General features: G+C 37.0%; 2 protein-coding genes across 2 annotated transcripts in view; one reads left to right on the plus strand and one right to left on the minus strand.

Annotated features, from left to right (window-relative positions):
• The window catches only part of EML5 (EMAP like 5), a 184033-nt gene that overhangs the window by 31774 nt on the left and 124373 nt on the right, over positions 1-27886 (plus strand). The gene's annotated exons all lie outside the window — the stretch shown is intronic.
• The window catches only part of TTC8 (tetratricopeptide repeat domain 8), a 36313-nt gene continuing 9859 nt past the window's right edge, over positions 1433-27886 (minus strand). The window contains exons 4-14 of the mRNA XM_039333462.1: positions 26892-27051; positions 25629-25718; positions 24118-24162; positions 21684-21769; positions 18937-19024; positions 17870-17980; positions 15577-15716; positions 7299-7473; positions 5796-5918; positions 2854-2937; positions 1433-2406 (exon numbers count right to left, since the gene is read on the minus strand). Coding sequence (XP_039189396.1) covers positions 2290-2406; positions 2854-2937; positions 5796-5918; positions 7299-7473; positions 15577-15716; positions 17870-17980; positions 18937-19024; positions 21684-21769; positions 24118-24162; positions 25629-25718; positions 26892-27051 — 1219 coding nt within the window. The 3' untranslated portion in view covers positions 1433-2289. The remainder of the gene's footprint in view (positions 2407-2853; positions 2938-5795; positions 5919-7298; positions 7474-15576; positions 15717-17869; positions 17981-18936; positions 19025-21683; positions 21770-24117; positions 24163-25628; positions 25719-26891; positions 27052-27886) is intronic.

Consider the following 27886-nt stretch of genomic DNA (forward strand, 5'->3'; position numbering starts at 1 on the left):
GCCCAGCCCGGGGAGACGCGAGGCAGGCTCAGCGCCCCAGGGACGGCCAAAATCCAATGCCCCTGCCGGCCGCCACTGCCGCCCAGCCCGGGGAGACGCGAGGCAGGCTCAGCGCCCCGGGGACGGCTACAAACAAATGTCCCCGCCACTTGCTGCCTGGCCCGGGAAAAAACAAGGCTGGCTCAGCGGCCTGGGGACGGCTACAAACCAATGCCCCCGCCGCCTGCCGCACGGCCCGGGAAGATGCAAGGCTGGCTCAGTGGCCCGGGGACGGCCAAAACCCAATGCCCCTGCCGGCCGCCACTGCCGCCCAGCCCGGGAAGATGCGAGGCTTGCTCAGCGGCCTGGGGATGGCTACAAACCAATGCCCCCGCCGCCTGCCGCACGGCCGGGGAAGATGCGAGGCTGGCTCAGCGCCCTGGGGACGGCCAAAAACCAATGCCCCTGCCGGCTGCCACTGCCGCCCAGCCCGGGGAGGCGCGAGGCAGGCTCAGCGCCCCGGGGACGGCCAGAAACCAATATCCCCGCCATCTGCCGCCCGGGGAGACACGAGGCCGGCTCAGCGGCCCGGGGACGGCTACAAACCAATGCCCCCGCCGCCTGCCGCACGGCCCGGGAAGATGCGAGGCTGGCTCAGCGCCCCGGGGACGGCCAAAAACCAATGCCCCTGCCGGCCGCCACTGCCGCCTAGCCCGGGGAGGCGCGAGGCAGGCTCAGCGCCCCGGGAACGGCCAGAAACCAATATCCCCGCCGTCTGCCACCCGGGGAGACACGAGGCCGGCTCAGCGGCCCGGGGACGACTACAAACCAATGCCCCTGCCGCCCAGCTCGGGAAGATGCGAGGTCAGCTCAGCGGCCCGGGGACGGCCAAAAACCAATGCCTCTGCCGGCCGCCACTGCCGCCCAGCCCGGGAAGACGCGAGGCTGGCTCAGCGGCCCGGGGAGGGGCAGGAACCGATGCCCCCGCCGGCTGCTGCCCCCGCTGGGCCTACCGCCTGGCCCGGGGAAGGGCAGGAACCAATGCCCCTGCCGGCCGCTGGCCCCGCCAGGCCTGCTGCCCAGCCCAGGGAGACACGAGGCCGGCTCGGCTGCCCCTCCGCCTGGTGCAGGTAAGCCCCCTCCCTCCTCCCCACTCACCCTCCACCTCCGGGTCTGCTCCTGCTTGGCCCACTAGGGCCGCAGCTTGCGGGAGGGCTGGCCCTTTCAACGGAGGCTCTGCTGGGCCACTCCCAGCATCCATCCTGGGGCTTCCCCGCACGGCTCTCTGGCCACATGCACCTCGGACTGGGCCAGCCCCGGAAAGGCCCTTCCTGGCCACCAGGGGGCAGGGCATCCGGCTGCAGGGCCAATCGGGAGCAAGGGGCAAATCTGCATGTGTGTGAGAGAGAGATAGAGAGAAGGGAAGCACAAGTGCCTCTCTGTCTCTGTCTGTCTCTCTCTCTATGAAAATGGCGGAGAAGGCTCCGGAGCCGCAGGAGGTGGCTCAAAGAGCCGCATGCGGCTCCGGAGCCGCGGGTTGCCGACCCGTGGGTTAGGCATTCAGATTTGTACACACTCTTAGGTTTCACTGCTTTGAAGCTACAGATCCAACTGTACCTCTCTTTCTGTTTCTGCTGCCTCATTAATACCTACTTAGACAGCAAGAAAAGAGAAAACAAGCTTTTCTTTGTAAATACCAATAGCTTCTTTTGGTATACAGCCTTCATTGATCCCAAAATCATGAGCAAAGAATGCCATGAATTTAAACCTGGAGACAGGTTTACAATACAGGAATACATGTACATTCCTTAGTTCATTAACACTAATACTTGTGCTTTTCACATAATAACCTGTGATCTTCCTAAATAAAAATTACAGTCTAAAACTGTTCTGGTGCAACAAAAAGTTGAACAATTTTGCTTACTGTAACAAGATAAAACCACTATAATTACTGTAGGCAGAAAAGAAATGCTTCCTTGAAAAAAAGAATGAAACAACAAGGGTACATTTTTAAGCAGTTCCTATATGGAAATATTCCCATTACTCATTATGAGCTAAACTAAAATTTGCCTTGTTTCACTTAATATACCTAAAATGAATGCTGCTACTAGTCAGGGATTCTTTTTTAAAAAGATAAGATTCTACTAAAGCAGCTTTTAAGCATCTGAGAGAGTAAAAATCCTCAGTTTGCTCCCAGTTTGAACAAAATTTTCAGCATATAAATGTAAAAATATTCTGAGAATTCTCTGTAATTTTGCATACGTCTGCAGTTTTGAAGAAAAATAAATATTTTCTTTGATGGGAGGTACATCAAAGTCTGGCAAAGTGTTGTTTTAACTGATTAATAAGTTGCTGAGAGTCCGCATGCTCTGGAAAAATTTCTTTGGACTTCTGTGCTTCTATATAGCTTCTTTGGAGATCTCCAACCTGCAGAAAAGCAAACAGGCCAAATGATATAGAAATGCTACCAACAGCCTTATATGTTAAGATTTCATCCAACGATTCGCTTTAAAAATATTTATATTCTAATATATATAATAAGACACAACATTTTGAACTCTAAAGCACTGTACATGTGGCTATCTTTGAACACAGTACAGATGCATGGACTGCTACTACGAGACTGGAACAAATATATCAGATGGGCAAATTATATAAGACTTCTGCAGTAAAAGTTTAATTCATGAATTTATTGCTTTTCTTTCTCCTTTCCAACCTATTTTCCTTTTTATCAAATCTTCTAGGTACATCAGATTTGTCTTTTATTTGTAAACTGATCTACAGACTTTTCAGGCAAATTTTGGGACAAAAATGCTTAAGATATACAAACTAATAAACAGATACATATGACAGAAAAAAGAGTGATGACATTACCTTTTCAGACAAGACAGCAAAATTGAAATGTGGCTCATACATATGAGGTGCTATTGATGAAGCCGTCTGCAGAAACACTCTTGCCTAAAGTACAGAAACAAGTGTTCATATTTGTACAGGTCAAGATACTCAATATCGGTACCCCTCTTTCCATCTTGGATTGTCCCATGTTATTTTAATATAGTAAATTTTCTCAAATTAAGTCGGATCACTGGTCTATTTATCTTTATATATAACACACTATAGAATAATTTAAATACATGAGAAACACTCATATTATCTGTTTTTATTGATTTTATTGAACTGAACTTTCTGTCCTCCCCTCAGACTTGTTTGTCCTACACAGAGAAGACAAAGTACCTTGCGAATAAGGGCCTCTTTGCAAGTCAAACTCAGGTTTATTATCTAACCCAAGATCACTTCCTCAAACAGAAACATATTTTAATTAACTTTTAATATATCCTACACCAGTGGTGGCGGACCTATGGCACGGGTACTGCCACAGTTCTGATTCCATTTGCAGATCTTTATATATTGTGATTTTCTTGAGTTCTTCTATTCTGCTGTCTCCAAGTATTGCAATGTATACGATACAATTTGGGGGGGGGTCTTTCATATTAACACTTGTTAAATTTGGGGAGCTATATGGCAGATGCTTGTCTGTTTAAATTCTAAAGTCCCAGGCATTGGCTTCTTCATTTTTTATTACTTTGTCTATTTTGCAGCCTCATCAGTTCTTACTTGCAGGCAAATGGTATTTCTTTGTCTTTCTTATTAACAATTGTTAAGTCTGTGGTATTATTATTATTATTTAAATATATATATTACTTGACTCTTTCTATATTGTAGTTAAAAACATACAACTATGCAAAATTATATATATTAAGCAAAAGAACATACTCTGAAACCAAGAAACTGTTTTTAGCAAAATCCTGTGCTGGGAAAGGTGCAAACGGAATTATACCTATTACAAAGCCATTCTTGTGGGTGTGTACCCCATAGCTCTATTCTTGTGACAAGTGCTTTATGCAATTCAAGGTGCTGGTGATTACCTATAAAGCCCTACATGGCTGGGGACCAGGGTATCTGAGAGATCACCTTTTTCCAAGAGTCTCTATCCATCCAATTACATCAAACAGGATGGGTATTCCATCAGCCTAAGAATATCGGCTGATGGGAACTAGAAGACAAGTTTTTCTGAGGAAGGCCCTCTGTGGAACATCTTCCCTTTGGAGATTAGATTTTGTTAGCCTTCTGTAAAACTTTAAAGATCTGGCTGAGCTCCCGAACCTAAGGGGAGCCCTAAGGCAAGGGTCCCCACCCCCAGTCCGTGGACCAGTACCGGTCTACGGAATGCCAACAACTGGTCCACACAAACAAGGAAAGCCCCATCTGCAAGATGCACACAGCACACAAAAGTACATCCCCTCTGTGCTATATGTTGCTTGCAGATGACCATTTGTCTAGCTCTAATTCAGTGCTATGACTGTAATCAAATATGTTATTCTGGAAGATATAGTTTGTTACCAATTACCTCAACACTAACTACTCTGTATAAAATTACTGAATACAACCAGTGGTTTGGACAAAACACTGGGAATTTCCACTAATCCCCAAATTGAAAGGTGGTCTGTGCACCTGGTCCAACTGCATGGTTATAAAATATATGAAGATTTGAACTGCATGCCCACCATCAATTCAGATATGCAATATTCAATGCCAGAAAAGTACATGTGTGCTCAAATGCAGAGCGGGTGAGTAGGTATGGGATGGGTGGGGAAAATGGTAATTAAACTAAGCTGTAAATGACAATCTATAAGCCTTACAGTTACTGCAAAAGAAACTGGAAACAAACTGAAGGAAAATATTTAAAAGAAAAGATGCTATACATATATATACTACAGTGCCAGCTAGACATCAATGTATATCTTTATTTATTAGAGCAAAGAATTGTGCAGATGTATATTTGATAATTTCCATGGTAACTGCTAGAATACTGAGGCAGTAGGCCTGAAAGTACTTTGATAATTATGAATAAAACTTTAATTAAAATATGTTTTTGAAACTTAAGTTATGCTATGGTTCATCTGCTAAACTAAAGCATGCTAGCTGGGAATTCTTGGAATTTATATCCACACATTTTAAAGTTGCCAAGTTGAAGAGCACTGTAATTAATTTGTTCAGTCATCCAAAGAGCAAATCTGAAACTCTATATAGTTTAAAAGTATACGGAGAAATTTATATAAAAAAAACCAATTATGCAGATTTCATTTTTCAACAGTGATTTTGGCTTGGGCATAGCAGCCAATGCTACAAATACAAGTTTCATGACCTCCAGGAGTCTGCCAGTGGACTTACTTTACAATGCACTCTATATGCAACTCTTTTCCTTGGAGGACTGATTCAGTGGGGCTTTACAGCTGCCATATTTTTTTACCTAGTTACAGTGTCTGTACAACATAATTGACTCAATCAGGATAGCTTAAATTTCTTTCTCTTCCATATTATGTTGAACTGGCCCTTATGGTTTTCCAGAATTTAATTTTCTAGATTGCAAAATGTTTGTGGTGTTTCAGACAAAACAATTCTAGGCCAGAATATCAGAAAATATTTCTGATTCAGAGGATAAAGATCTGAAAAACCCCATTAGAGCTATATTGGTATAGCCTATAGACAGAATTGGAACATTTTGTAACTCTGTGGAATGTTCTGCTGCTGCAACACTAAGTTTTGTACATATCAAGTTGAAACAAACCTTCTCCTATCCCATTGTGAATTGGTTAAAGGCATTTGCACAGTTGTTTTTCCTACCACTGATGCAGCCTATGCTTCAGGCTGAGACTTCATTATTATGGTTCTCATTTGCCTCGAAGAACATTATTCCTAAAATACATTAGCTACAGAAACCTATGGTCCCACCTTCCTTTAAATTTGATACTAACCTGCTCAATATGACCTCTTTGCATTTCCAACACAGCCAAGTTATTATAGGCTTCTGCATGGTCATTGTTGTTAGCCAAAGTCAATTTGAAACATTGATGAGCCAAGTTTATATCACCTATTCCCTGAGAAGTCAAAACACAGAATATGTCATAGTTTCTATATGCCAGGTAATTTCCCCTATTCAGATATTATAAGTTTGGAAAGGAGATATGATTATATGTGCCACTCTTGCTTCCTCTAATCCTGACCTTCCTGGATTAAATTGGGAGTATGAAAAGAGAGTATAAAGATTTTCCATACAATGGGAGTGTAATTTTGGCAAGGTTTGTGACAATATGAGTTTTAAAACAACTTTTATAGTTAGGGCTTCCATTCAAACCTTTTCTGTAAAAAAATGGAAATAATTCTTCCATTTTTAGTTATTTTTCAAATGTATATAGCTGCCCATTTTACAAAACATGTGACTCCTAATTTTATCATTGTAGAAAACAATATTGTACTATCTGGAATTTTTACTGGATTCAGTAGAACTTGTGTTAAATTTCTTGAAAGCATAAGAAAGGAGACAATATCATGCATTATTTCAGTTTAAGTGAAAGGTATTTGACAAAATTACCAAATGATCAACCATTTTCTCCCAGAATTAATTTATAGCTATAGGATGTGAATATGCATTTAACTTGGAAATTAGACCACTAGAACTAGTCATGCAGAGAAATAACCTATTCTAATTCCTGTAAGACTGGAATGGACATATTTCCTTTGGTTCGGGCTGCATTTTGTTTATTTACATACAGATTCTCATATTTCCTCCCCTGTTGTGGTACTGTCATCATGTCTCTTGGAGGGTTGCAAGGGATTCTAGAGTGTCTTTGAATGAGCAGGACCAACATTTTTTGCCCTCTTGGTGAGTTTTGGGGGCTGCAATAAAAAGAGTCACTAAAACTGCAGGTTACTCATTCCTGAGAAATATCCTCAAATCTTTACTAATTTTTTTAATTAGTAATATTTTTATTAATGGGAATTTTATTGGATCAGTATTAAAATCCTTATGTTAGCCTACTTTCATTTTTCAATCTTATGATTAACACTTCAATTATCAATACACAGAAATGAAATATATTTTTATAAGGAAATTTTCAGAAGTCACTTTATCTCATATTAAACAGAACCAAGACTTTCTCTCAAAGGTTGCTTCTCCATGAGAGGTCTTGCCCTTGAAATGTACATGCTATGAAAGTTTTGTTTGGAAAATTTTCAGGCAAGCTACATCAGTCTCCCTTTCAGCAACATACTGTATAAGAACCCTCCATTGAGACTTTTTCTATCTTTTTCAAAAGGAAATAAATGTATTATGATATGCACCATGCAAAAACATTTCTTCTTATATCTTTTTGATAGTTGATAAATAGGTTATAGGCCACTAACACTTTCTGGGCTACAGTTTAATCATTTCTGCATAAATATTTCATCAAAGTATTCTTAACAAACATTACTCTTACCACAGCTATATGTCCCAAATTGTACCACACATCTGCAGCTTGTTCCTCACTTTCTGCTAGAGATAGTGCACGTTCAAATGAAGTGAGAATCATGTCATATTGCTGGGCATAGAAACAGCAGAGGCCTAGATTGTTAAAGAGTTGGCTGTTATAAATGCCCATCTGCAGGAGCCGCCTAGTTCAACATAAAAAGTAAATAAGTCAATTTGTATTTTTGGAGCATGCTTCTTGAAAGTTCCTTGTCCTCATGCAAAATTCTACACACACACATATACACACAGTCCTGCTATTCAAGGATAGCTTTGATTTTCCACTCCAACCTACCGTAGTGGAAATAGAGAATGACCTTGAAAGACAGGAGGAAGAATCGCTACCAAGGCAATGATAACAAGCATGGCGATGGACTTCCGGTGGATAGCGTCGATGATGGCGGCTACCTTCTAGCCGTCCTCCTGGGAGAGCGTGAGAACCGCGGAGTGCAGCAGATACCAGCTGTCCCGCGGCTCGAAATCCCCCTCCCGGGCGAAGGGGGGGGAAGAGAATCACCCGAATGGAGATAGAGCCTCTCAAACCCCCCAGGAATTTTTTTCTTGGGGAGTGAAAAGAGAACTCCCTCGGAGTTCGGGTTGCCTCCGCCTCCCAGCTGTCTTTGTTCCTTTGGGAACAAAGCAAAACGCTGCCATCACCTCCGTGCTTAAAGAAACTTGGTGAGTTATTTTTAAAACGGACAGAGCTGGGTAAAGGATTGAACTTATTAGTTTTTACTTGATTTTTAGTTTAGGTTGATTTTCTTTTTCTCTTTTTTTTTGTTTGGGTGGAGAGTGAAAGTAAAATGGTGATTTGAAAGTTTTTTTTTTTTCCGGAAGAAAGTGAGTCAAACGGAACGTTATGGATTATATAGCTTTCTTTTAAACTTTTTTCCTCTTTCTAAAAGCTGGATTTGAGATTTTTTAAACTCTCCTTTGTTTTTTTTATTCTTTTTGAGGATATTTTTTATTGCTTTTTTTTTCCAAGAAGGAAGAAAGAAGAAACAAGATCCTTTGTTTTTTTAAAAAAAAATGGCTTCAAAGAGACAAGCAGCTTCTACAGTTCCAAAGGTGGCTTCTTCTCCTGCGATCTTACCAGCACAACAACCTAAAGCTACACCACCACCTTTTCCTCCTTTGCCAACAATAACGGTACAAGATATGAAAGATATAATGGGAAATGCCGTATCTCAAATTAGAGGGGAAATGAAAGAGCTTTTAGAGCAGAATAAAATCCAAATCAGAGGGGAAATGAAGGAGCTTTTGGAGCAGAACAATACTATTCTGAGGCAAGACATAGTTATGGCATTAACAGGACTTGCTTCTGTGGTTGAGAAGCTAGACTCTAGAGTGGAAGAGGTCGCAGACAAGGTTGACATTTTGGAAGATAAGTTTGAAGGCATGGAAAAAAAGATGGAAATCTCACAAGATGATATTGTTATGTCTCAGTACAGGGAAATGGAATATGCTTTAAGAATTAGGGGGCTGAAAGAGGACATGCAGCAGGACCTGACAGAAATTGTGGTAAATGACCTTGCTGTTATTTTGACTAGAAATAAAGAAGAGATATTTAGAGAAGTGGAAAAAATTTACAGAATTAACTCCTGGGTCGCAAAACAAAAAAATTTACCAAGAGATGTGGTGATTTATTTTGCAAAGAGATCTCTGCGTAATGAAATCATACAAGCTTTCTATAATAAGAGATTCCAGATTGCTGCTCAAGATGTTATTATTTTAAAGGAGATCCCATCTAAAATTTTAAGAAAGAGAAAAGACTTTGCTTTTTTAGCTAATGAGCTTAAAAAAAGAATGATGCCATTTAGATGGGAGATTCCGATGGGTATTGTCCTGAGCCATGCGGGGACGCGTTATAGACTTAACACAGTTACTAAAGCAAAGGAGTTTTATAGTTCGGTCCTGGGAGCAGGCTCACCATCATCTATGATGCAGAAAGGTTTGGATGATAAAGAGGCGGAACAGCAGTCTGAAGGATTAGGTGTGATGGTTGCTGGAAAGCTATAGGCGGAGTGGTCGCGACAAACAGAGATCAAAGAATGACCCGTGCAGCACATAGACGTAAGGAAAAGGAACAACAGAAGAAAGAAGTTAAAGAATCTCTTCAAGAAATTGTTTCACTGCCGGTGGGAGGAGCAAGACCCAAGAGTTCTGCAGCACATTCTTCAATGGCAGATCTTCAAGCAGTCTTCTCCAGGCTTCTGGTTAAGGGAGATGGTAAAGCTCCTGACCTGGAATGCTAATGGCCTTAATTCCCCTCAAAAGAGAAAGAAAATCTTTCATTACTTAAAGCAATACAATAATGATATTATTTGTTTGCAGGAAACACATATTACACTTAAAGATCAAAAATATCTAGTTAATGCTCATTTGGGATCTCATTTTGTATCTTCTGCTCCTGGGGAAAAAGGGGGAGTAGTTATTTATGTTAAGCAAAACCTATCAGCCTGTTTGGTAGAATCTGATCTTCAAGGGAGATATGTTATGATTGAAATTGTCTTATATGGCAAGAAAGTACCTATAGTGGGATTGTACGCACCAAATCAACAACAGGAACAATTTTATAGACTGCTACATCAGAAATTAACTTTGTTGGATTACAGATCTGTTATATTAATGGGAGACTGGAATGGTGTGTTAGATACTCAAAGAGATAAAAAAGGATCTTCTACTTCTTTCAAACAGGCTAAATTACCTAAAGCCCTCTTTGAGTTGAAAGAGGACTGGGAGCTGAGAGATTATTGGCGTGAACGCAATCAGGAGGAGAGAGATTTCACCTTCTTTTCAGATAGACACCAACCTTTTTCAAGAATTGACTTCTTCTTGATCACAACTGATTTATTTTTCAGGGTAAAGAACGTTAAAATTTTTCCTAGGACATTGACGGATCATAGTCCAGTTTGGATGGAGCTGGTCGATCAAAAAGAAGAGAGGAGATCGTGGAAGATGAATGAAAATTTATTCAGACAAGAAAAGAATGTTCAAAAATTAAAGGAGCATTTAAAGGATTATTTTGTTTTAAATATGCATAAGGGAACTTCAATGTCTATGGTATGGGATGCAGGTAAAGCCTTTATGCGAGGGATTTTGATACAAATGAACAATGCTCATAGACAGAAGCAGATTCAGAAACGTAAGGAATTGGAAAATGAGATTAAATTAAAAGAAAAAACTTTGATTTTAAATCCTACAGATGAGAAGGTTAAAGAATCTATTAAATTGCTTAAATCACAATTTAATATGCTGATGGCTGATCAAACTGCAACTAATTTATTGTATATGAAACAAAATACATTTTGTAATGCCAACAAACCAGGGAGATGATTGGCATATCAATTGAGAAAGAAACAGAGACAGAGAATTATAGATAAAATAAATTATAATGGTAAATTGGTATATCAGAAGGAGTTGATTAAGAAATCTTTTTTAGATTACTATCAAAAATTATACAAGAATACTAAAGTACAGGTTTTAGATATAGATAATTACTTAAATGAAGCCAACTTCCCTAAATTAACAGAAGATCAGAAGCAAGAAATTAATGGTTTGATTACTAATGAGGAAATTGAGATGGTGATTAAAGAATTAAAATTAGGTAAAGCACCGGGTACGGATGGCCTGACAGCTATTTATTATAAAACTTTGATACAAGAGATGGTTCAACCTTTAAGAGAACTTTTCAATAATATATTACAGGGTTCAGAGATTCCCCCGTCATGGGGTAGAGCCTTTATATCTTTAATTCCAAAAGAAGATCAAGACCTTACTTTACCAAAGAATTATAGGCCTATATCTCTTTTAAATGTAGATTATAAGATTTTTGCAAAAATTTTAGCCAATAGGCTCATGAGGGTTTTGCATTATGTCATACACACAGACCAAACAGGTTTTATAACTGGAAGGTATATGAAGAATAATGTTAGACAAATCATTAATTTATTAGAATATTTAGATAAAAATAATCAAGTTTCCGCAGGATTGATATTTTTAGATGCTGAAAAAGCTTTTGATCAATTGAATTGGCAATTTATGTTAAGATTAATTGAGAAAATGAATTTTGGAGGAAAAATCCTACAAGCTCTTGGTGTTATTTATCAAAAACAAACGGCACAGCTTATAGTTAATGGGGGTTTGTCAGAGGTTTTTACAATAGAAAAAGGGACTAGACAGGGATGTCCATTGTCACCACTGCTGTTTGTTTTAACTTTGGAAATATTGTTGATTAAAATCCGAGAATCACAGCAAATAAAAGGAATAGAAGTTAATAAAAAAGAATATAAATTAAGAGCTTTTGCAGATGACTTGGTCGTTACCCTATCACAACCTATTCATTCTGTAGTAGAGTTATTACAATTGATACATCAATATGGATGGGTTTCGGGTTTTAAAATTAACAATAATAAGACTAAAATATTACCTAAAAATATGACCAATCTTGATAAGCAGACTTTGGTTAATCTGACAGATTTTGAGGTTGTTGATAAGGTAAAATATTTGGGGGTTACTTTATCTGTCTCTAATGCAAAATTGTATAAAAATAATTATGAAAACTGTGGGTTAAGATACAAAGAGATTTGAAAAATTGGGAGAAGTTGCAATTATCTCTTTTGGGAAGAATTGCTGTGATTAAAATGAATGTTTTGCCAAAGTTTCTTTTTCTATTTCAAATGATACCTATCTTAAAGAACGAGGTTAATTTAAATGAATGGCAGAAAGGTATCAACAAATTTATTTGGGCAGGGAAAAAGCCAAGAGTAAAATTTAAAATTATGCAAGATACTCGTGAGAGAGGTGGACTCAAGGTACCGAACCTGAAATTGTATTATGATGCTGTGGTTTTAACATTACTTAGTGATTGGGTTAATTTAACAAATGTAGAAATACTCCTCTTGGAGGGTTGGGATTTACTTTTTGGATGGCATGCCTATTTAATTTTTAATAAAAAGGTTGATAGGTTTTTAAATCTCATATTATAAGGATTTCTTTACTTCGGGTTTGGAGGAAATATTATAGAATTGATTCTAAAATTCCATTATGGGCCAAGCCATGGCATGCGATAGAGGGGATAAGGAGAGGAGTTAAGATGGATAGTGTTTCTTATGCACAATTACTTAGATGGGATGGTAAAAATTGGCAGTTAAAATCTTTGGAAGATTTAGCACAAGAAAATATTATATATTCATGGTTTCAGTATAGACAAATTGTGGATAGGTGGAAGGTAGATTGCAAAGTGGATTTGCTTAAAGAAGATGAAAATTTTTTTAAACAAGTAAAAGATCAAAGACGAACTCATATTAAGAGAATTTATGGGGTGTTAATAGAATTGGATTCAGAAGCAGAATTAGTTAAAGAATGTATGATTAAATGGGCACAAAATTTTGGTGAACCAGTTTTATTAGATACTTGGGAAACTATTTGGGTGAGAAATGTTAAATTTACAAAAGCCCAGAATTTAAGGGAGAATTTTTATAAAATGTTTTACAGATGGCACCTTGATCCACAAAAAATGTCTCGCATGTATCCTGACTTACAGCCTAAATGTTGGAGATGCGGATGTTTGGATGCTACTTATTATCATATTTGGTGGTCGTGTAAAAATATAAAAGCCTTTTGGATTAAGATATGGTGGAATATTCAAAGAATTTTTAGAAGGAGGGTAAAATTTACCCCACAATTGTTTTTGTTAGGTATCGTTATTGATTGTGATACCAAGGAGACTACACTGATGTTAAATTTAATTACAGCCGCAAGGTTGCTAGTAGGGCAATGTTGGAAGAAGGAATCTTTGTCTACTTTGCAAGAGTGGTTTCTTAAAGTTTCTTACTTGGCGGAAATGGCAAAGATTTCGGCTTTCTTGAAGGATCAATCGCAAGAGAAGTATGTTGTGGTATGGAAAAAATGGATAGACTTTATACAATATAAGTTAGATATATTGTATAATATTATCTAGTTTTTTAACAATTTATATTTAAAATGGAATATTTTGGTTTTTTTTCTTTCTTTTTTTGTTTTTCTTTTTTTCCTTTTTTCATTCTTTTCTTTTTTAAATATTTATCTTTTGTATTTATGTTTTTTTATATATATACTATTGTTAATCATTTTATAATTTTTCTAATTAATGTATTTAGATTTTTAACTAATGTTAGATTTATTTATGGTTTATATCTTTTTTTAAGATTCTTTGATGAAATTCTAATTAAGCCTATATCCAGCTCTGGGAAGGTCGGGGGAGGGAATGGGAGGGTTGGGGGGAAGATTGTTTTGTTTTTGTTTTTGTAAAATGTCAAAAGTTCAATAAAAATTATCTTTAAAAAAAAAAAAACAAGCATGGCTTGAGCCCATTCCAAGAAACCAGTTTGAGTAAATGTGTCACTCTTTAGTTCACACTAATATAAAGTGAGGGAGGGGGTAAACACATTCAGACTTGCATTTTTTTGTCACTATAGCTGTTACTTGATCTATATGGCATTCATTGCTTAGACTGGTCTCCCTTCAAAGCAGATATAACCTAAGCATTCCTTGAAGTCTCTCAATAAAGTAATCTCAAGATCTGACCATTCTTAGCATCCTAGCTCAACAAGGCTTCCACCTTTCAGGTAAGCTAAAAAAAAGGGAGTTCTATATAGTATATTTCATGGCATGGCAGTTGTTGCAGCAGCCCGACTCCTTCCCCATCTCATTTAATATCACAAATTACAATCCATAGTAAGAATCTATACAGTGTGTCTTTTTACAAGTGTTACCTCTCCTGGACTAGAGAAAAAAACATTTCAGGGGGCATGATCTCTGTATTTCTCACTGAATATAAGAAGAAATCAGGGTGCAATAGTTCTTATATTCTCATTTTCAGCATTTTCTCTCCTTACCCCAAGAATCAAGCCTTGTTGACTAGAACAGAGTTCTCCAACCTTTCTTGATTTGTGAACCAGTGGGGGGGGGGAAAGGGGATGGTTCCATGTAAGTGGCAGGCGAGTGCATGCACACTCCTTCATAGCCTGGTTCCAAGAGGCTCAAGGCTCAGTAGTGGGCCGCTGCCCAGGGGTTGGGGACCCCTAGACTGTAACAATCAAATTTAGCCCTCTAAAAAAGCACTTTACTATAAAGGAAACAGCTGTTCAAAACAATATGTAGTACCTTAAAGACTAACCCATTATTATATCCTTACATGTTCATAGCCTTTGACTATCTGACAGACAGTGCTTTTTTTCTAAAAAAAAAAAAAAAAAGGTGCCCGAACTCACACACGTCATACAACCCGCCTTGCCTACCCTACAAGGCTCTATCCAAAAAAGATGCCGGAACTCCGTTCTGGGCCTTCTATGAGAAAAAAAGCCTTGCTGACAGATATAATAAAACACTTTTCTTTTTAATTTTCTTCTTAGGCTGTGCAGTCAAGCTAGTCTGAGTAATTCTTGTTCTATAAAGTCAGGGACATTAGTACAAATAGCTAACTTCTGTAATTGAGAAATGAATACAGAGAAGCTCTCCATCTAGATGCAAATAAAATACATTATTTAGAGAGCAGATATATAGTCTGGACAAGAAAATATATACTTCTGAAAAAAAATTAACAGAAAATATGTTTGCCACATTCTCAGGAGATATTATCAGAAATACATGAAGCACTGTAGTAAAACTATATTTTGTGTGTGTGTGTGTGTGTGTGTGTGTGTCTGTCTGTCTGTCTGTCTTTCCCACATGTTAGGTCTTTCTAATAAAGTAATATTCAAAAGCAAGAGAAGAATAGTCCTTTAATAGCTTTGTAACCCTTCCAACAAATTTGATGGGAAAAATCTCTTGGCAAATAAGCCAAAGTAAAAATATAGGTGGATGGGTGAATGTTTGAATACCATTTTTATGTTGTCTGATTAATTGGTTGAGGACAAATCACAAATCAGTTCATGTGTTCCCAGGGTTTTCAAAGCTGGTGGAAAAGATGGAAATCACAAATCTGTTTTAGGCTACCTTGAGACTGTAGAACAGAACTAGTAGATATGTATAAGCAACTCAAGATTCCCTTTTAAATATTTTTACAAACACCTGTTATGGATGTACAAAAATTAGGCCGTAGTTTCTTTCTAGATTCCTATCAGGGCTATAATTCTTAAATTGGACAAATAACCCATTGAGTTAGTGTATGATTTAACATATTTTTCACATATCCATCTATTTTGGGCTTTTATTTTTATTCTGTTTCACTATCTCAAAAATAATATATATATTCAATATCTTCTTACCTATAAAAACGTAAAGCTATCTCTGGCTGGTCAGAGTAAAAATGATTACTTGCAATGCATGCAATGGCTTCCACATGGGTATTATCTTGTTTTAAGACATCTTTATAGTATTCTGCAGCTGTAGAAATGTTGTTCATTTCCTATAAACAGATGAAAAGACAAAAGTATTTTAAGTTACACAAGATTAATAAAAACAAAGTGTTGTGATTCCTTAAATATTAAGGAATATTACAGTAATTATATTAATAATGTTCTGAGATTATACAAGATATAAAATAAAACTCAAATTATCAGTAGCTCTGTAGTACTACAGGCTTGCATATTATCTTATAAATGCTTCTCATATTATCATTTTGTAATTCTTTGGTTAAAACATTTTCAGATCAGTTTTTCACTAATGGTTTATGTTTTAACTTTCTTGTTCTATTTAGACTGAATATAACATATTGCCTACCTACAGTCCTCATCAAACAGCATTGTACAAAAATGTTGGACTACAAAACTGCAGCTTTTATTACAATTCTCAAATATCTGCTGCATCAAGCATATCTGAGTGAAATTTTGGAACTGTACTGAATGAATTGCAATGTAATTGAGAAAGAAAACTTGAAATTATCTTTGGAATTTAACATCTCTGGTTCTGAAAACACCCTTCAAAACTAATTAGGGTGAAAAAAATTACATCTCTGCTAATTTTATTGAATAAGAAAAATATACTTGAAAAGATATATATATATGTATTTATCACATAATTATATTTTTTATTTTATATGTTAACAATAAGTAGCCATATGTTTTTGGTTATTTCCTACTGTTTATGGACTGCTGTTGGGTAAAACAGTATTACATAACAGTATCAGTTTTCTTCAGCAAAGAAACAGCCTTTTCTGCTTGTTTATATAATTTTCTCTGTCAGTTCTTATCAAAAGATTTTTTAAAGATTTATTTCCCACAGAAGAACACATAGCAGGCCTCTAAGCTCTAAAGATACAATTCTACACTCGCTTAGCTTAGGAAAGAGGATATCAGTAAAACATGAACAGACTTCCAGTCACAGAAAAGTGTACTGTATCTGAATGCATGCATCTGTCAGCTTTTTATCGTGATTTGAGAGCTTAGACTACAACTGTATTAGATTTCTTAAGAAGTTACATTTCTTTTAGTTTATTAGGAAACAGATATTTTGTGACTGACCATGCCATTTGGCAGTTGTTTGTAAGCACACTCATAATGTTCTCTGAAAAGTCTAAGTGCTTCTCAGTCCCAAAGTCTGGGGGCTCTAATGAGTAGAAAATATTGAAGTTCATATATCTGTGGAAAGGCAAACTTTTCTGGATTAAAAAGCTTTAACTGAAAAGCATTCGAGGCTTTCTAAATTTCCATTTCAACTCTAACTGTGGTAATAAACAGTACTCAACTTAAACATGATTTGCGTATATTTATCATATTTAAAAATAAATATTTATCATATTTAAAAATGACTTCATTTCAAAAAATTTTGAACAAGGCTTCTCTAAAAAAATAAATTTTATGTACCTATTTGTTATATTTAAATCTTGCCTTTTTACAATACTTCCTCGTCCTATTTTGCTCCACAACAATATCTTGTGAAGTAGTTTGGGCTAAGAGAGAAAGTCACTCAGGGAGTTTCAATGGCTGACAGACTAGAACCCAAATTCCCCTGGTGCCAATCCAACAGATCATGTCCCTCACACAAGGATTCTCTTAACCATTTTGTAATCCTTGAAATAATTGTACGGTGTAGTAAATTCTTACTAATGTACATGCAGCCCTCCATTCTCCCGATATCCATGAAATCATTAGCAAGCTGCAAAAAAATCAACTTGTTCATTAGGTTCTTCATGTCTTTATTGTTTGAAACAATGAATACTAGAAAAAGATCTGGTAATGATTTCTTTGTCTAAGCATGGATGTTTGTCTGAAACTGAACTATACTCAGCTACTTCAGTGGAAGCTAGAAGAGCTATAACTCAGTGATAAACTAAAAGATACCAAATTTCAGCCCTTGATATTTAGGTTCTAAACCTAGAGTTATTACAACAGTTTTAGAAATACTAGATGGAGGAATTGCTAAAGCTGAAGAATAGGTCAGCTCTCCTATTCTTATATTTTAGGACAAAGAAGCCACAAGCCTAGTCTTAAAGTTGTTTCCCCATTTTGCCTCCTTAGCAAATTATTTGCACATCTAGGTACTGGAATTTAAACAAAAACTGTTTGAGGGCTTACTCATCAATTATCCTCTTGATGTAGGAGAAAAACTTGATTTGCATACCTCATGAATTCTGGCCATGCCACAAAGGAGGGAAACTTCTCCAGGAAATTGTTCTAAACCTCGTTTGAAAACATTTAAAGCTGTCAAAGGCTGATCCAAGCGGGAATATACCTGGGCAAATACATGGGTGTAGCTCCATCAATGTTAAATTTTTTACAATAACTATAGCCATGAAAATTAGCTGCCAACTGAATCATATAGTATACATGTATTAATTCTATGCATGTATTAATTCTATGCACAGTTACATTTAAGTCTATAAAACTACTCTCCACATTTTGGCACTGCCTCTACATATGTTCCAGGACAAAATTCAGATAATGTCACAACATCATGATTTTAAAAATACCACCATTCTTTTTACTCCTCTAAAATACTGTTTTTACTTTTCTAAAATAGTGTTTTGTATCCCTCTACACAACTCATTCATTCCAGCTCATGAAACCATCTATTACATTTTTTTTTCTAGGATAGGCCATCAGCAGGACACAGCAAGCAATGAACTTTCAAGAGTGACAGGACAGCAGTATAGTCTTGTCAAAGGCACTTGCCAATGCCAGCTGGAAAATGCTGGTTACTAAATATAAAGATAGGTACTGCCCACCAATATATATATATTGACTTTTAGCTGTATTCTATAGTCATTTGTAAAGAGAGATTACAAGGTAGTCTATCAGCTATTTTTTTTTAATTTATTCAATTTGGAAAGGTTTGTATTAAAACCAATTTCTTCAGGAGACTGATGTTAGATACCTAGCATCTTGATCATTGCATATACAGGGAGTGGGTCTGTGTGTGGGGGAAAACAATACAGAAACATTTCTACTGCAGCCAGTATCACAGCTGGATAGGCAATGCAATAACATTCTAAGACTAGATTTACCCAGATGTTGCAAACAGCGGTAGAAAAAGCTTCCAAATTACCCTTTCCTATAGATATTAAAAAAGAATTAGCAACTGAAATTCTAACTATTTTAACTAGCTTGCAAAAACTTAAATTATAATCCAAGAGTTCCAGATCATTTGTCTAAAATAATGATTTTTTTAAATTACAAATGCCAACTTACTTTTGCCAAGTACAGTACTGTATCTACCATATCTTGTTGTCTGAGAGCTGACTTAAACTGTGTTTCTGCTTCACGGTATAATCCTAGTCTAGACAAATTTATAATGAAAGGTAAGTTAGAACCAACAAACTAATAGGAAATGGGCTATATTTTACAATAATTATATTGCAAAGCACTAAAAATGAGAAGATATATTCTACAATTTACTTGACTTGTAAAAACGAAATCAGAAAGGCTAAATATCAAAATGAGATAAGATAAATGTCTTTTATTATGTTCCAAATAAAATGAAAGTAGCTACTCAATGAAGAAAATGCAGAATGATATAATTCCTATTTTTAGCTCAGTTTTTTCTCTAAAAAGGAATCATGTTACATCAAACAATTATGAAGAGTAAAATGAAAGAGCAGTATAAAAACTTGCAACTGACTGAAATATATATTTGTATGTGTGCGTGTGCGTGTGTGAATTAAATTTAATAATTTCATAAAAAATGATCACATGACCCTGGGACACTGCAACAGTCATAAATATGAACCAGCTGCCAAGCATCTGAATTTTGATTACATGATCATGGGGATGTTACAAAGGTCGTAACTGAAAAATGGTCATAAGTCACTTTTTTCAGTGCCACTGTAACGTTGAATGGTCACTAAATGAACTGTTGTAAATTGAAGACTACACACACACACACATACATACATACATACATACATACATATAAAATTACAATATATGAGTTAAAATTCCAGGGTCAGACACATTACATCATAGGATATTGAAAAACTTGATGGAAATCCTGTGAAATGGGTGAAGTGCTAGACAACTGAGATGGCAAACACTGTCCTCAACTTTTTTAAAAAAAAGGAGGGAATTTAGTAAACTACAGAATAGCCAACCTTCAGCAAATCATTTAAGGTACCCTTAAGTACCCCAAGGCAGTCTAATTAGTAAGTTAGCAAAGTATGGGCTGGATAGAAGATAATTTGCTTGAACATCCCACTCAAATAGTGCTCATTAATGTTTGTTCATCCAACTATTAGGAAATATAAAGTGAATACCATATGGTTCAATCTTGGATTCTGTGTTCTTCAATACTTTTATTAATTATTTCGATCAGACATGTCAAACACAAGGCCCGGGGGCCAGATGCGGCCCATGAAGTGGTTTCATGTGGCCCACGAAGCCATCCTGGAAACAGTGAGGGAACGGCTCCCACTGCCTTGGCTGCGTTTCTTGCCTGTTTTTCTCCCTCCCTCGTCTCAAATATTTTCCCACCACTCTGTACTTAGGAAGGAAGGAAAGAAGGAGAGGGAGGGTCTGAGGGAAATCCTGCCTTAGTCCGGCCCTGCTGCCCTTTTACCATCCCCTTGCCCCCTCCTCCTGGCCTATCTGGGGTCTCCCATCCTATTGCTAAGGAAGCTTTGGATATAAAGCTGGGTCTCCTCCCATGGAGAGGGAATGGGCCTCCCTCTGATTTTGCCCTCGTACCCATCATGAGAACCTGGGTAAGGAGAGCAAGCACAGTAGCAGCAGTCTTGAGGAGGTAAGTGCAGCTGGGCGACCCCTTGGGGAAGTGGGGTTGGGCTTGGTGCCGTGGGTGCTCAAGGGCCAGGCTGGACATTTGACCTCTGCTGCCCAGGGCTCCGGGCAGCCTGCACCACCATCCAACCCTCCCACATGGCCTGAGAGGAATGGTGAGGCTCCTCCAGTGGACCATGCCTTGGCACTTGACCTGGTCCCACCCCCTTCTGCCAGAGACCTTCAGATTTGTCCCACTCCTGCCCAGGCCCCCTCAGGCCCCCTTGATGTGATCGATGTAGAGCTGGCCATGCCCATCCAATAGGCCACACCCACTCCACGCCCACCCAGTAGGCTGCATCCACCCTGGCCACACCCACCCAGCCTCCCAAGGGCAACCGCAATGATGATGAGGCTCTCAATGAAATTGAGTTTGACACCCCTGATTTAGATGAACTGTGGAGGGAATATCTATCAAATTCACATATGACATAAAATTTGGATGGGATAAAAATTCAGTTCTTAGTACCTACACAAAGGGGTTTCTCCTTGTCTTCCTTTTTTTAAAAAAAATTCAAAACATGCTTTAAAAATGTTCCTAATCCCAGGAATTCTGGTACTCTACTATCCAAATATTAACCATAACTGACCTTGTTTAATTTTTTTGAGAACAGCTTCGTATGCCATAATCATAAAGGATAAAAATAACATTCAAAGAAGAATTAGGTTTATTTATGGCAATGGATTTGCAAGCAGTCTGCCTTTTTAAAATGTATTTTCTTTAAAAGCATCCTTGTAATACCAAATGTTTTTTATTCAACTTCAACTGGTAATACTTTATTTCCCCTTTTTAAATTAGCAACTGCTTCCTTAAGTCCTCTGCTATCATATACACCATGTTCAATACAAGATTTAAATGTTATGAGTTTGGTATTTCAAACTTCAAAAACCATAAAAGTAGTAGTTCTGGGTGGGATAAACATTTCACTGTCTGGAAAGATTGTTAAATGAAACACTGTATTTTAATTGAAGCAAATATTGATTTACTTCATTTTTTGTAGGTTTTGAAGACTGTCTCTAGTCCTATTGAGCTAATTTCCCAATTAAATGTATGTTTTGAAGGTCTGACTAAAAATCCTTCTCGAACTAACAGCATATGTTCATAATATGAGGGTACCACCAAAAAAGCAAGCTTGAAGTTGCAGATTTCAAAATGGACAGTTTACCTGTAATAACACTTCCCAATTTGCACTTTCCACCACCAGTCCTTGAATTGGGCATGCTGTGTGGCATATGCTGCCAAATCTAAAGCCTTGAAAGGGAAGCAAATTTACAAAGGTCACCTTCAATTTTGAGATAAAACATATAAAATTTATGTTTAGCAGGTTGCAAAAAATTATAAGATTAAATCAGATAAATACACTAGACTTTCCCCTTTTGTATTTTGCCTCATGAGTTGAAATGGCAAAAGAATCCTTGATGGCATAATTTTAATCTATTCAAACCTGGAAGTTTTCTTGATAAAAGCATTTAAAAATTGCTCAAAACCCTCTACCACCTATATAATTTAACTCAAACAATGAATTATCTTCTCCATTTTAGTATTCATTCCTGTTAGGATTGGATTCTTCTTAAATTGGATCATTCCAATCATTTGGTACATGCATATTTGAATACTGAAACGGTTTACATAAATTTTGTGCAGTTAATTGCAAGTTCAGCATTCTGTGCAAAAACATAAATACTTCCCTAATCCCTCATATACTCCAATTCTTCATAAAGGAACACATCACATCCATAATTCACTATAGCTTCCTCTGTTTATATAAAGAGAGCATATCCTTATGAAAAGCAAACTTACAACAGTTTAGATAAATGAGCTATTTTTTTAATACAATAAATCGTTTTGAGAAAAGCATCAAGAAATCTGAATGATGCCATGAATTAAAATCCTAGATGGCAATTGGGGAACAAGGGAGAGACTAACATACTGATAAGGCTGTGAGGTCACTTTTAATGACTTAACTAGCATTTGATCACATCAGGTATCAATATACTATTCGATGTCATATTTGGATATTTTAGCAATTAGATTATTTCTAGATGGTTAAGAATCAGAATGGAAAGAATGAATGCTAGTTCTCAGTATTATTCCTAACAGCAATTACATAGAAATTAAAAGTTAGTAGTGCAGAATTAATTTTCAATAAAAAGAAACAAGGAAGGAGTTAGCAGGAGCTTATATGCAGATGATATGAACACATAAAGCTATAATGTGCAGACAATCTAACTCTTATTTTCTGCATGAATAAACTATTAATCACTGTTTTGAATATCCATAAAGCAACAAAAAAACAAGTCCCAAACTGCAGATATAGAAAAAGATTTATGCTAAGGCCTTTTCTCAACTGCAGATAAAAGCCACTTGTATTTCTTGGCAAATGTCACCAAAAAAAAGACATCTTCAGCACAGCAATGAAGCAACACTAACTCCTTCATATAGGACAAAGGTGTAATAATTCTAATTCTTCTTTGTGATCAACATTTTAAGCTTTCATTCAGTTGTAATACTGATTACAACTGTTTAACGTTCAGATATATTCATTTGGAGACTGAAGTCTCTCACCATATTTATAGGCCAAGACAGTTTGTCAGATTTAATTTACCCTTGAACCCAGTAAATTCGAAAGCTTTTCAAGATACAAATGGCTTCCAATTTTAGAACTCCAATACATTGCAGTGACGGGAGAAGGAATATTTACAGTATTGTATGTGCTGTATCAACATCTCATTCTTGCCTAAATCTGACACTCAACCTTCCATAAATCTACAGTAGGAAGGAAAAATAAGAATGGTAGGTTGGTATTTCTTCAGAATATTTTGCTTGCATAACTGAACTACTTAATTGCAAAATCTATTGGAGGAGTCCAAAGTATCCTATTTTGGTACTTCAGAAAAATGTGAAAATTTCCATGTTGAACATTACAACCTCATTTTAGAGCCTTGTTCATTCATATAGCTTCTATCATCCTCTATATTTTTTTTCAATGTAAATTTCTCCATACTATGCCTTCCTTAGCAAAACAAAAGTATATATTTCTATATACAGTGAGCTACATGTTTATATATTTTTTTCCAGTTTGGAAATAATAATCATTTGGTATTCCTGCTTTTATTTTAATACTTTACAGAGATGGTTTTCCTTAAAACCTCTTTTAGACATCAATATATTTTTGAAGCTGAAGATTAAGGACATATTATCATGGAGAAAATCTATCCACATGTTTGCTAAGAACTGACATTGATTTGATGGCAATCAATCAATCAGTATTTTTTAACAAGAAATGGCAGAAACCATTTGATTTCAGAAACCATCTGTTGATTTCAACTGACCACTATGTTTTTTGGGGGAAACCAAAGTTATTTGAAAAATAAATTATTAAGTTTAAATTATTTAACATGAAATAACTGAATTCAACCAAAAGCAAAAACTTATATATTTTTCTGAAGTAAGAAAATACAACATCATTATCCTGTATGAAAGAAATAAGTCTGCCCTAGGTGGAATTACTGGTAGTTTTCTTCAACTGTTAAATATTTATCTCACGCTCAAAATAAAAATGGAAAGAACATTAACCTTTTAAAAATAAATATACTTACATTCTTAACATCACTCTCATGATGAAAAATGTATTCAAACAAAGCCTATTAAAAACAAATTTAAAATATGTCATCAAATTGGAGGCAAATAAGATCTACTTACAATTAATTAGAAATAAATATTTTATTAGCTCATTTAAAATTAAAAGCAGATTTAGTAAAAATATTGAATGCAATAAAGAATTCACATTTCAAAAATCTATGTAATGTTACTGCCTTGTTTGGCAAAAATTCTTAATCTTACATTTGAAATTAATTAATTACAATTTATAGAACATGTGATTCCCAGTGACTTGAGGCAGTTTACAATTAAAAGGAGAAAAATACAAATACAAAAACCAAAATATAAGCAGTCCAAAGGAAAATACAGTTTATAAACCTAAAACTAAGCAACCAATTAGTTGACAGAGGCTGACACATCATTCTATTCTAAATTCTGGGAGAAAGCCAGAAAAAATGGGGTATCTTTTATGTGTTGCAGTTACTGTATCTATAAAAGAAGGAATGGGGGGAGGGGGTTCATTGCTGAAAAGTTGGATGGTCTGAAAATTATCTTGGAAGATCAACCTTTGCTTTGAACAACTGATCGCATTGTAAATATAGATAATCCTCAACATACAATAGGTTGAATTAATGAGAGCCTAAGAAAGGGTGTTTTACGCCCTGTAAAACACATCCAGTCATCGTCAAAGGGCACATCATCATCTTGCAGTCACCGATTGCAATTTTGTGCTTGGCAACCTGTCTGCACTTAACAATAACTTGCCAAGTGCCCATAATCATGTGATCATCATTTGCAATCCTCTCTGCCAGCTTTCCCAGAAAATCAATGGGGGAACAGGTAGAGAAAGTTGCAAGCTGCTGCCACCTGCCAAGAGTATACACTCTCATCTTTGGAGGCTGCCTGAAAAAGCTCCCTACAGGAGGATTTTGACTCCATGCTTGCTTTCATGGAACTGAAATCTTTCATGCCTGTTTGCACAGAGCTGAAATCCTTTAATTAGGCATGGAGCTGAAATCCTTCAGTGGGGAGCTCTTTCACCCAGCCTCTGGAAATGAAAGGGAATTGAAATCAAAAGTAGGATTTTCAGTCCTGACTGGAGAAGCAGTAAAGTAAGAAGTACAGGATGTCTCAGGGGTGTAGGGGAGGTCCTGAGAGGACCGGTACGGGCTGCATGCCAATGTCTTTCCTCACTCAGGGGCTGAAAATATTGCTTGGATTTTGGCAGGGAGGATTTTCATTCCTGAGTGGAGAGGCAGCAAGGTAAAGTAAGAAGTACAGGGTGTCTCAGGCGTATAGGGGAGGCTCTGAGAGGCTTGGTGCCGACTGCATGCGTCTTTCTACTCAGGGACTGAAAATTGCTTTATTGTGGCTGAGAAATTACACTATACTGAATTTGTGCCTCTCCTGAAAAAAAAAATAGTAAAAACACAAAAGCTATTAACATGTTTTAATTAACAGATGATTTAAAATAAACAAATCAAGAATGGTATATTAAACAAGCACATACCTTTGCCAACTTTGGTTTTTGAGCATAATTACTTAAGTTCAGTTTGGATACATTTATGAAAGGACCCTCAGGATTAGTGAGCATCGAGGCCTGTAGTGGGAAAAAGCATCAAATTAAATGACGTACCCATTGTTTGAAATATAACTGGCAATACAATGTACAATTCTGAGAAATCAATATGGTGCCTATAAAAAATAATTCATGAGAATAAATTGTGACACTTGCACAATTCCCAGCTCTTGTCACTGGTCCTAGAGTTGAGCCAACTAATCTTTCACCCACTCCTCAGCAACAACACCGGCAATAGAGCTTAACAGGAAACTCGTTCTCCAGTGCCCGTCCAGAGTCATATAACTCAGACATCCCCCAGTAAAGTGAAATCAATAGGAATCTCCCTTTTAAAAAAAAAATATTTATTCGCTTCACATTTTTCTTCTATTGTTAACAAGTCTAAGCTACCCAATAACAAAGGTCCTTGGGTGGAATGAAAAGTTACTAAATTTTTTAAAAGTTATTACAAATTTTAAGAACACCAGTACTGAACATAATAATGAGGACAATAAAATGGAAATAATAAAGGAAAATACGGAACATATCATTTGTTATCTGTAACATGCAGGGCAGATACGAAACTGTACAAAAGACTATAACTTGCTTGAAAATTCCACAAAAGCCAACCATGAAAACATAATATTTATCTATTAATCAAATATATATGATATAAAGCATTGCTAAATTCAGTGGGCTTACAGGACTATAATACTAAACTGTATTTTTAACTCATTACCATGCATAAATGGATGTTTGTGTATTTTGTGGAACATTTGATCTTCATTGGTTTAAACAATAATGAGCAAAGCCTATTAGTATTATACAGATTGCACATATTTTTCAAAAGTGCAATCATGTAAACAGACATAAAAATGCTGTTACTGTATATTCCGGCGTATAAGGTGACCCGGTGTATAAGACAACCCCCGTCTTCGGTGCCAAGTCACATGCCTAGAAAGTCGTCTTATACGCTGGAAACTACCATTATTTCCGGCGTATAAGATGACTCGGCGTACAAGACGACCCCTGACTTCGGCGCCAATTTTAAAGGTTGCAAAAGTCGTCTTATACGCTGGAAAGTACGGTAGTTTTAATAAGTTATTAACATAGCAGGGAGAAAAAAAGAGTAGGGGGAAAAAAAAACACCAATAGTCCTCCTATCCTGTATACATGTAGTTCCAATTTCCAAGAGTACAAACATAGGATCCTTACTGTTCCAAGCCTGACATATCTCCCTGAAGCACTAGTCATGGGACGGGCAGTGTGAGCAGTTCTTGGAGTCTTTAAGGCTTGTTCAATGCTACCTGGTCTCCCAGCCTGTGTTCCAGGACGTACAAAACCTGTCAGGGGTCGCCCTGTTTGTGTCACTGGCCTGAAATGATCCAAAGATGGAAGAGTATCATGATAAAATGATAAACAGAAGCGTTTATTGCTATTTGCAAAATCAAAAAGTGTACAGATTGCCATATCTGTATAGTAGTTTGTCGTATTAGTATAGATACATGTGCATTAACTCAATTACATTTATAATTATTACTCAATTACATTTATCATTGTTAAGTACACACTTCTATAGGATTTACTCATTACCCCAGTGGTTCTCAACCTTTTTATACCGGCGACCCCGGTCATAAGGACGCACCGTGCATTCGCCGGCGCGCCGCGCATGCGCGGTGCCACCAGCTGAGGAAAAAAATGGCGGATCGCGTTGTTTGGCGACCCCCGTGAAATGGTCGTTCGACCCCAAATGGGGTCGCGACCCACAGGTTGAGAACCGCTGCATTACCCCATTAAACGGCACTTACATAATTCTTATTATTTTGAGGAAGATCTATGTTATCTTTTACAATGTGATACTTCTTTTTGTATTGCCATTTTTGTTCACACTTTTACTGCTTGTAATGGTTTCCCAAATGTATTTGTCTATAGAACATTTTGGGCTTTGAATATATTGACAAAATGCATACCTACTAGTCCTTGACTAGCTTATCTCATTAAGGAGTACAACAAAATTGTGGATTTGTCATCTATGAGACAGAAAAATATCCCAGCACTTTCTGCCCAACTATACAGAAATATCATTTAAAAATAATTTTAAGTTTGCATCCTATTACAGCAAGAAAAACACATTAAAGAAGAAAATTTAACAAATAGACTGAAGCTCTCCTTCAGCTAGTCCATTTATAATAAAAAAAGCAAGCAATGAT

The sequence above is a fragment of the Crotalus tigris genome, unplaced genomic scaffold (genome assembly GCF_016545835.1).
Source record: "Crotalus tigris isolate CLP2741 ecotype Arizona unplaced genomic scaffold, ASM1654583v1 scf7180000024506.1728113, whole genome shotgun sequence".
NCBI classification, from domain to species: domain Eukaryota; kingdom Metazoa; phylum Chordata; class Lepidosauria; order Squamata; family Viperidae; genus Crotalus; species Crotalus tigris.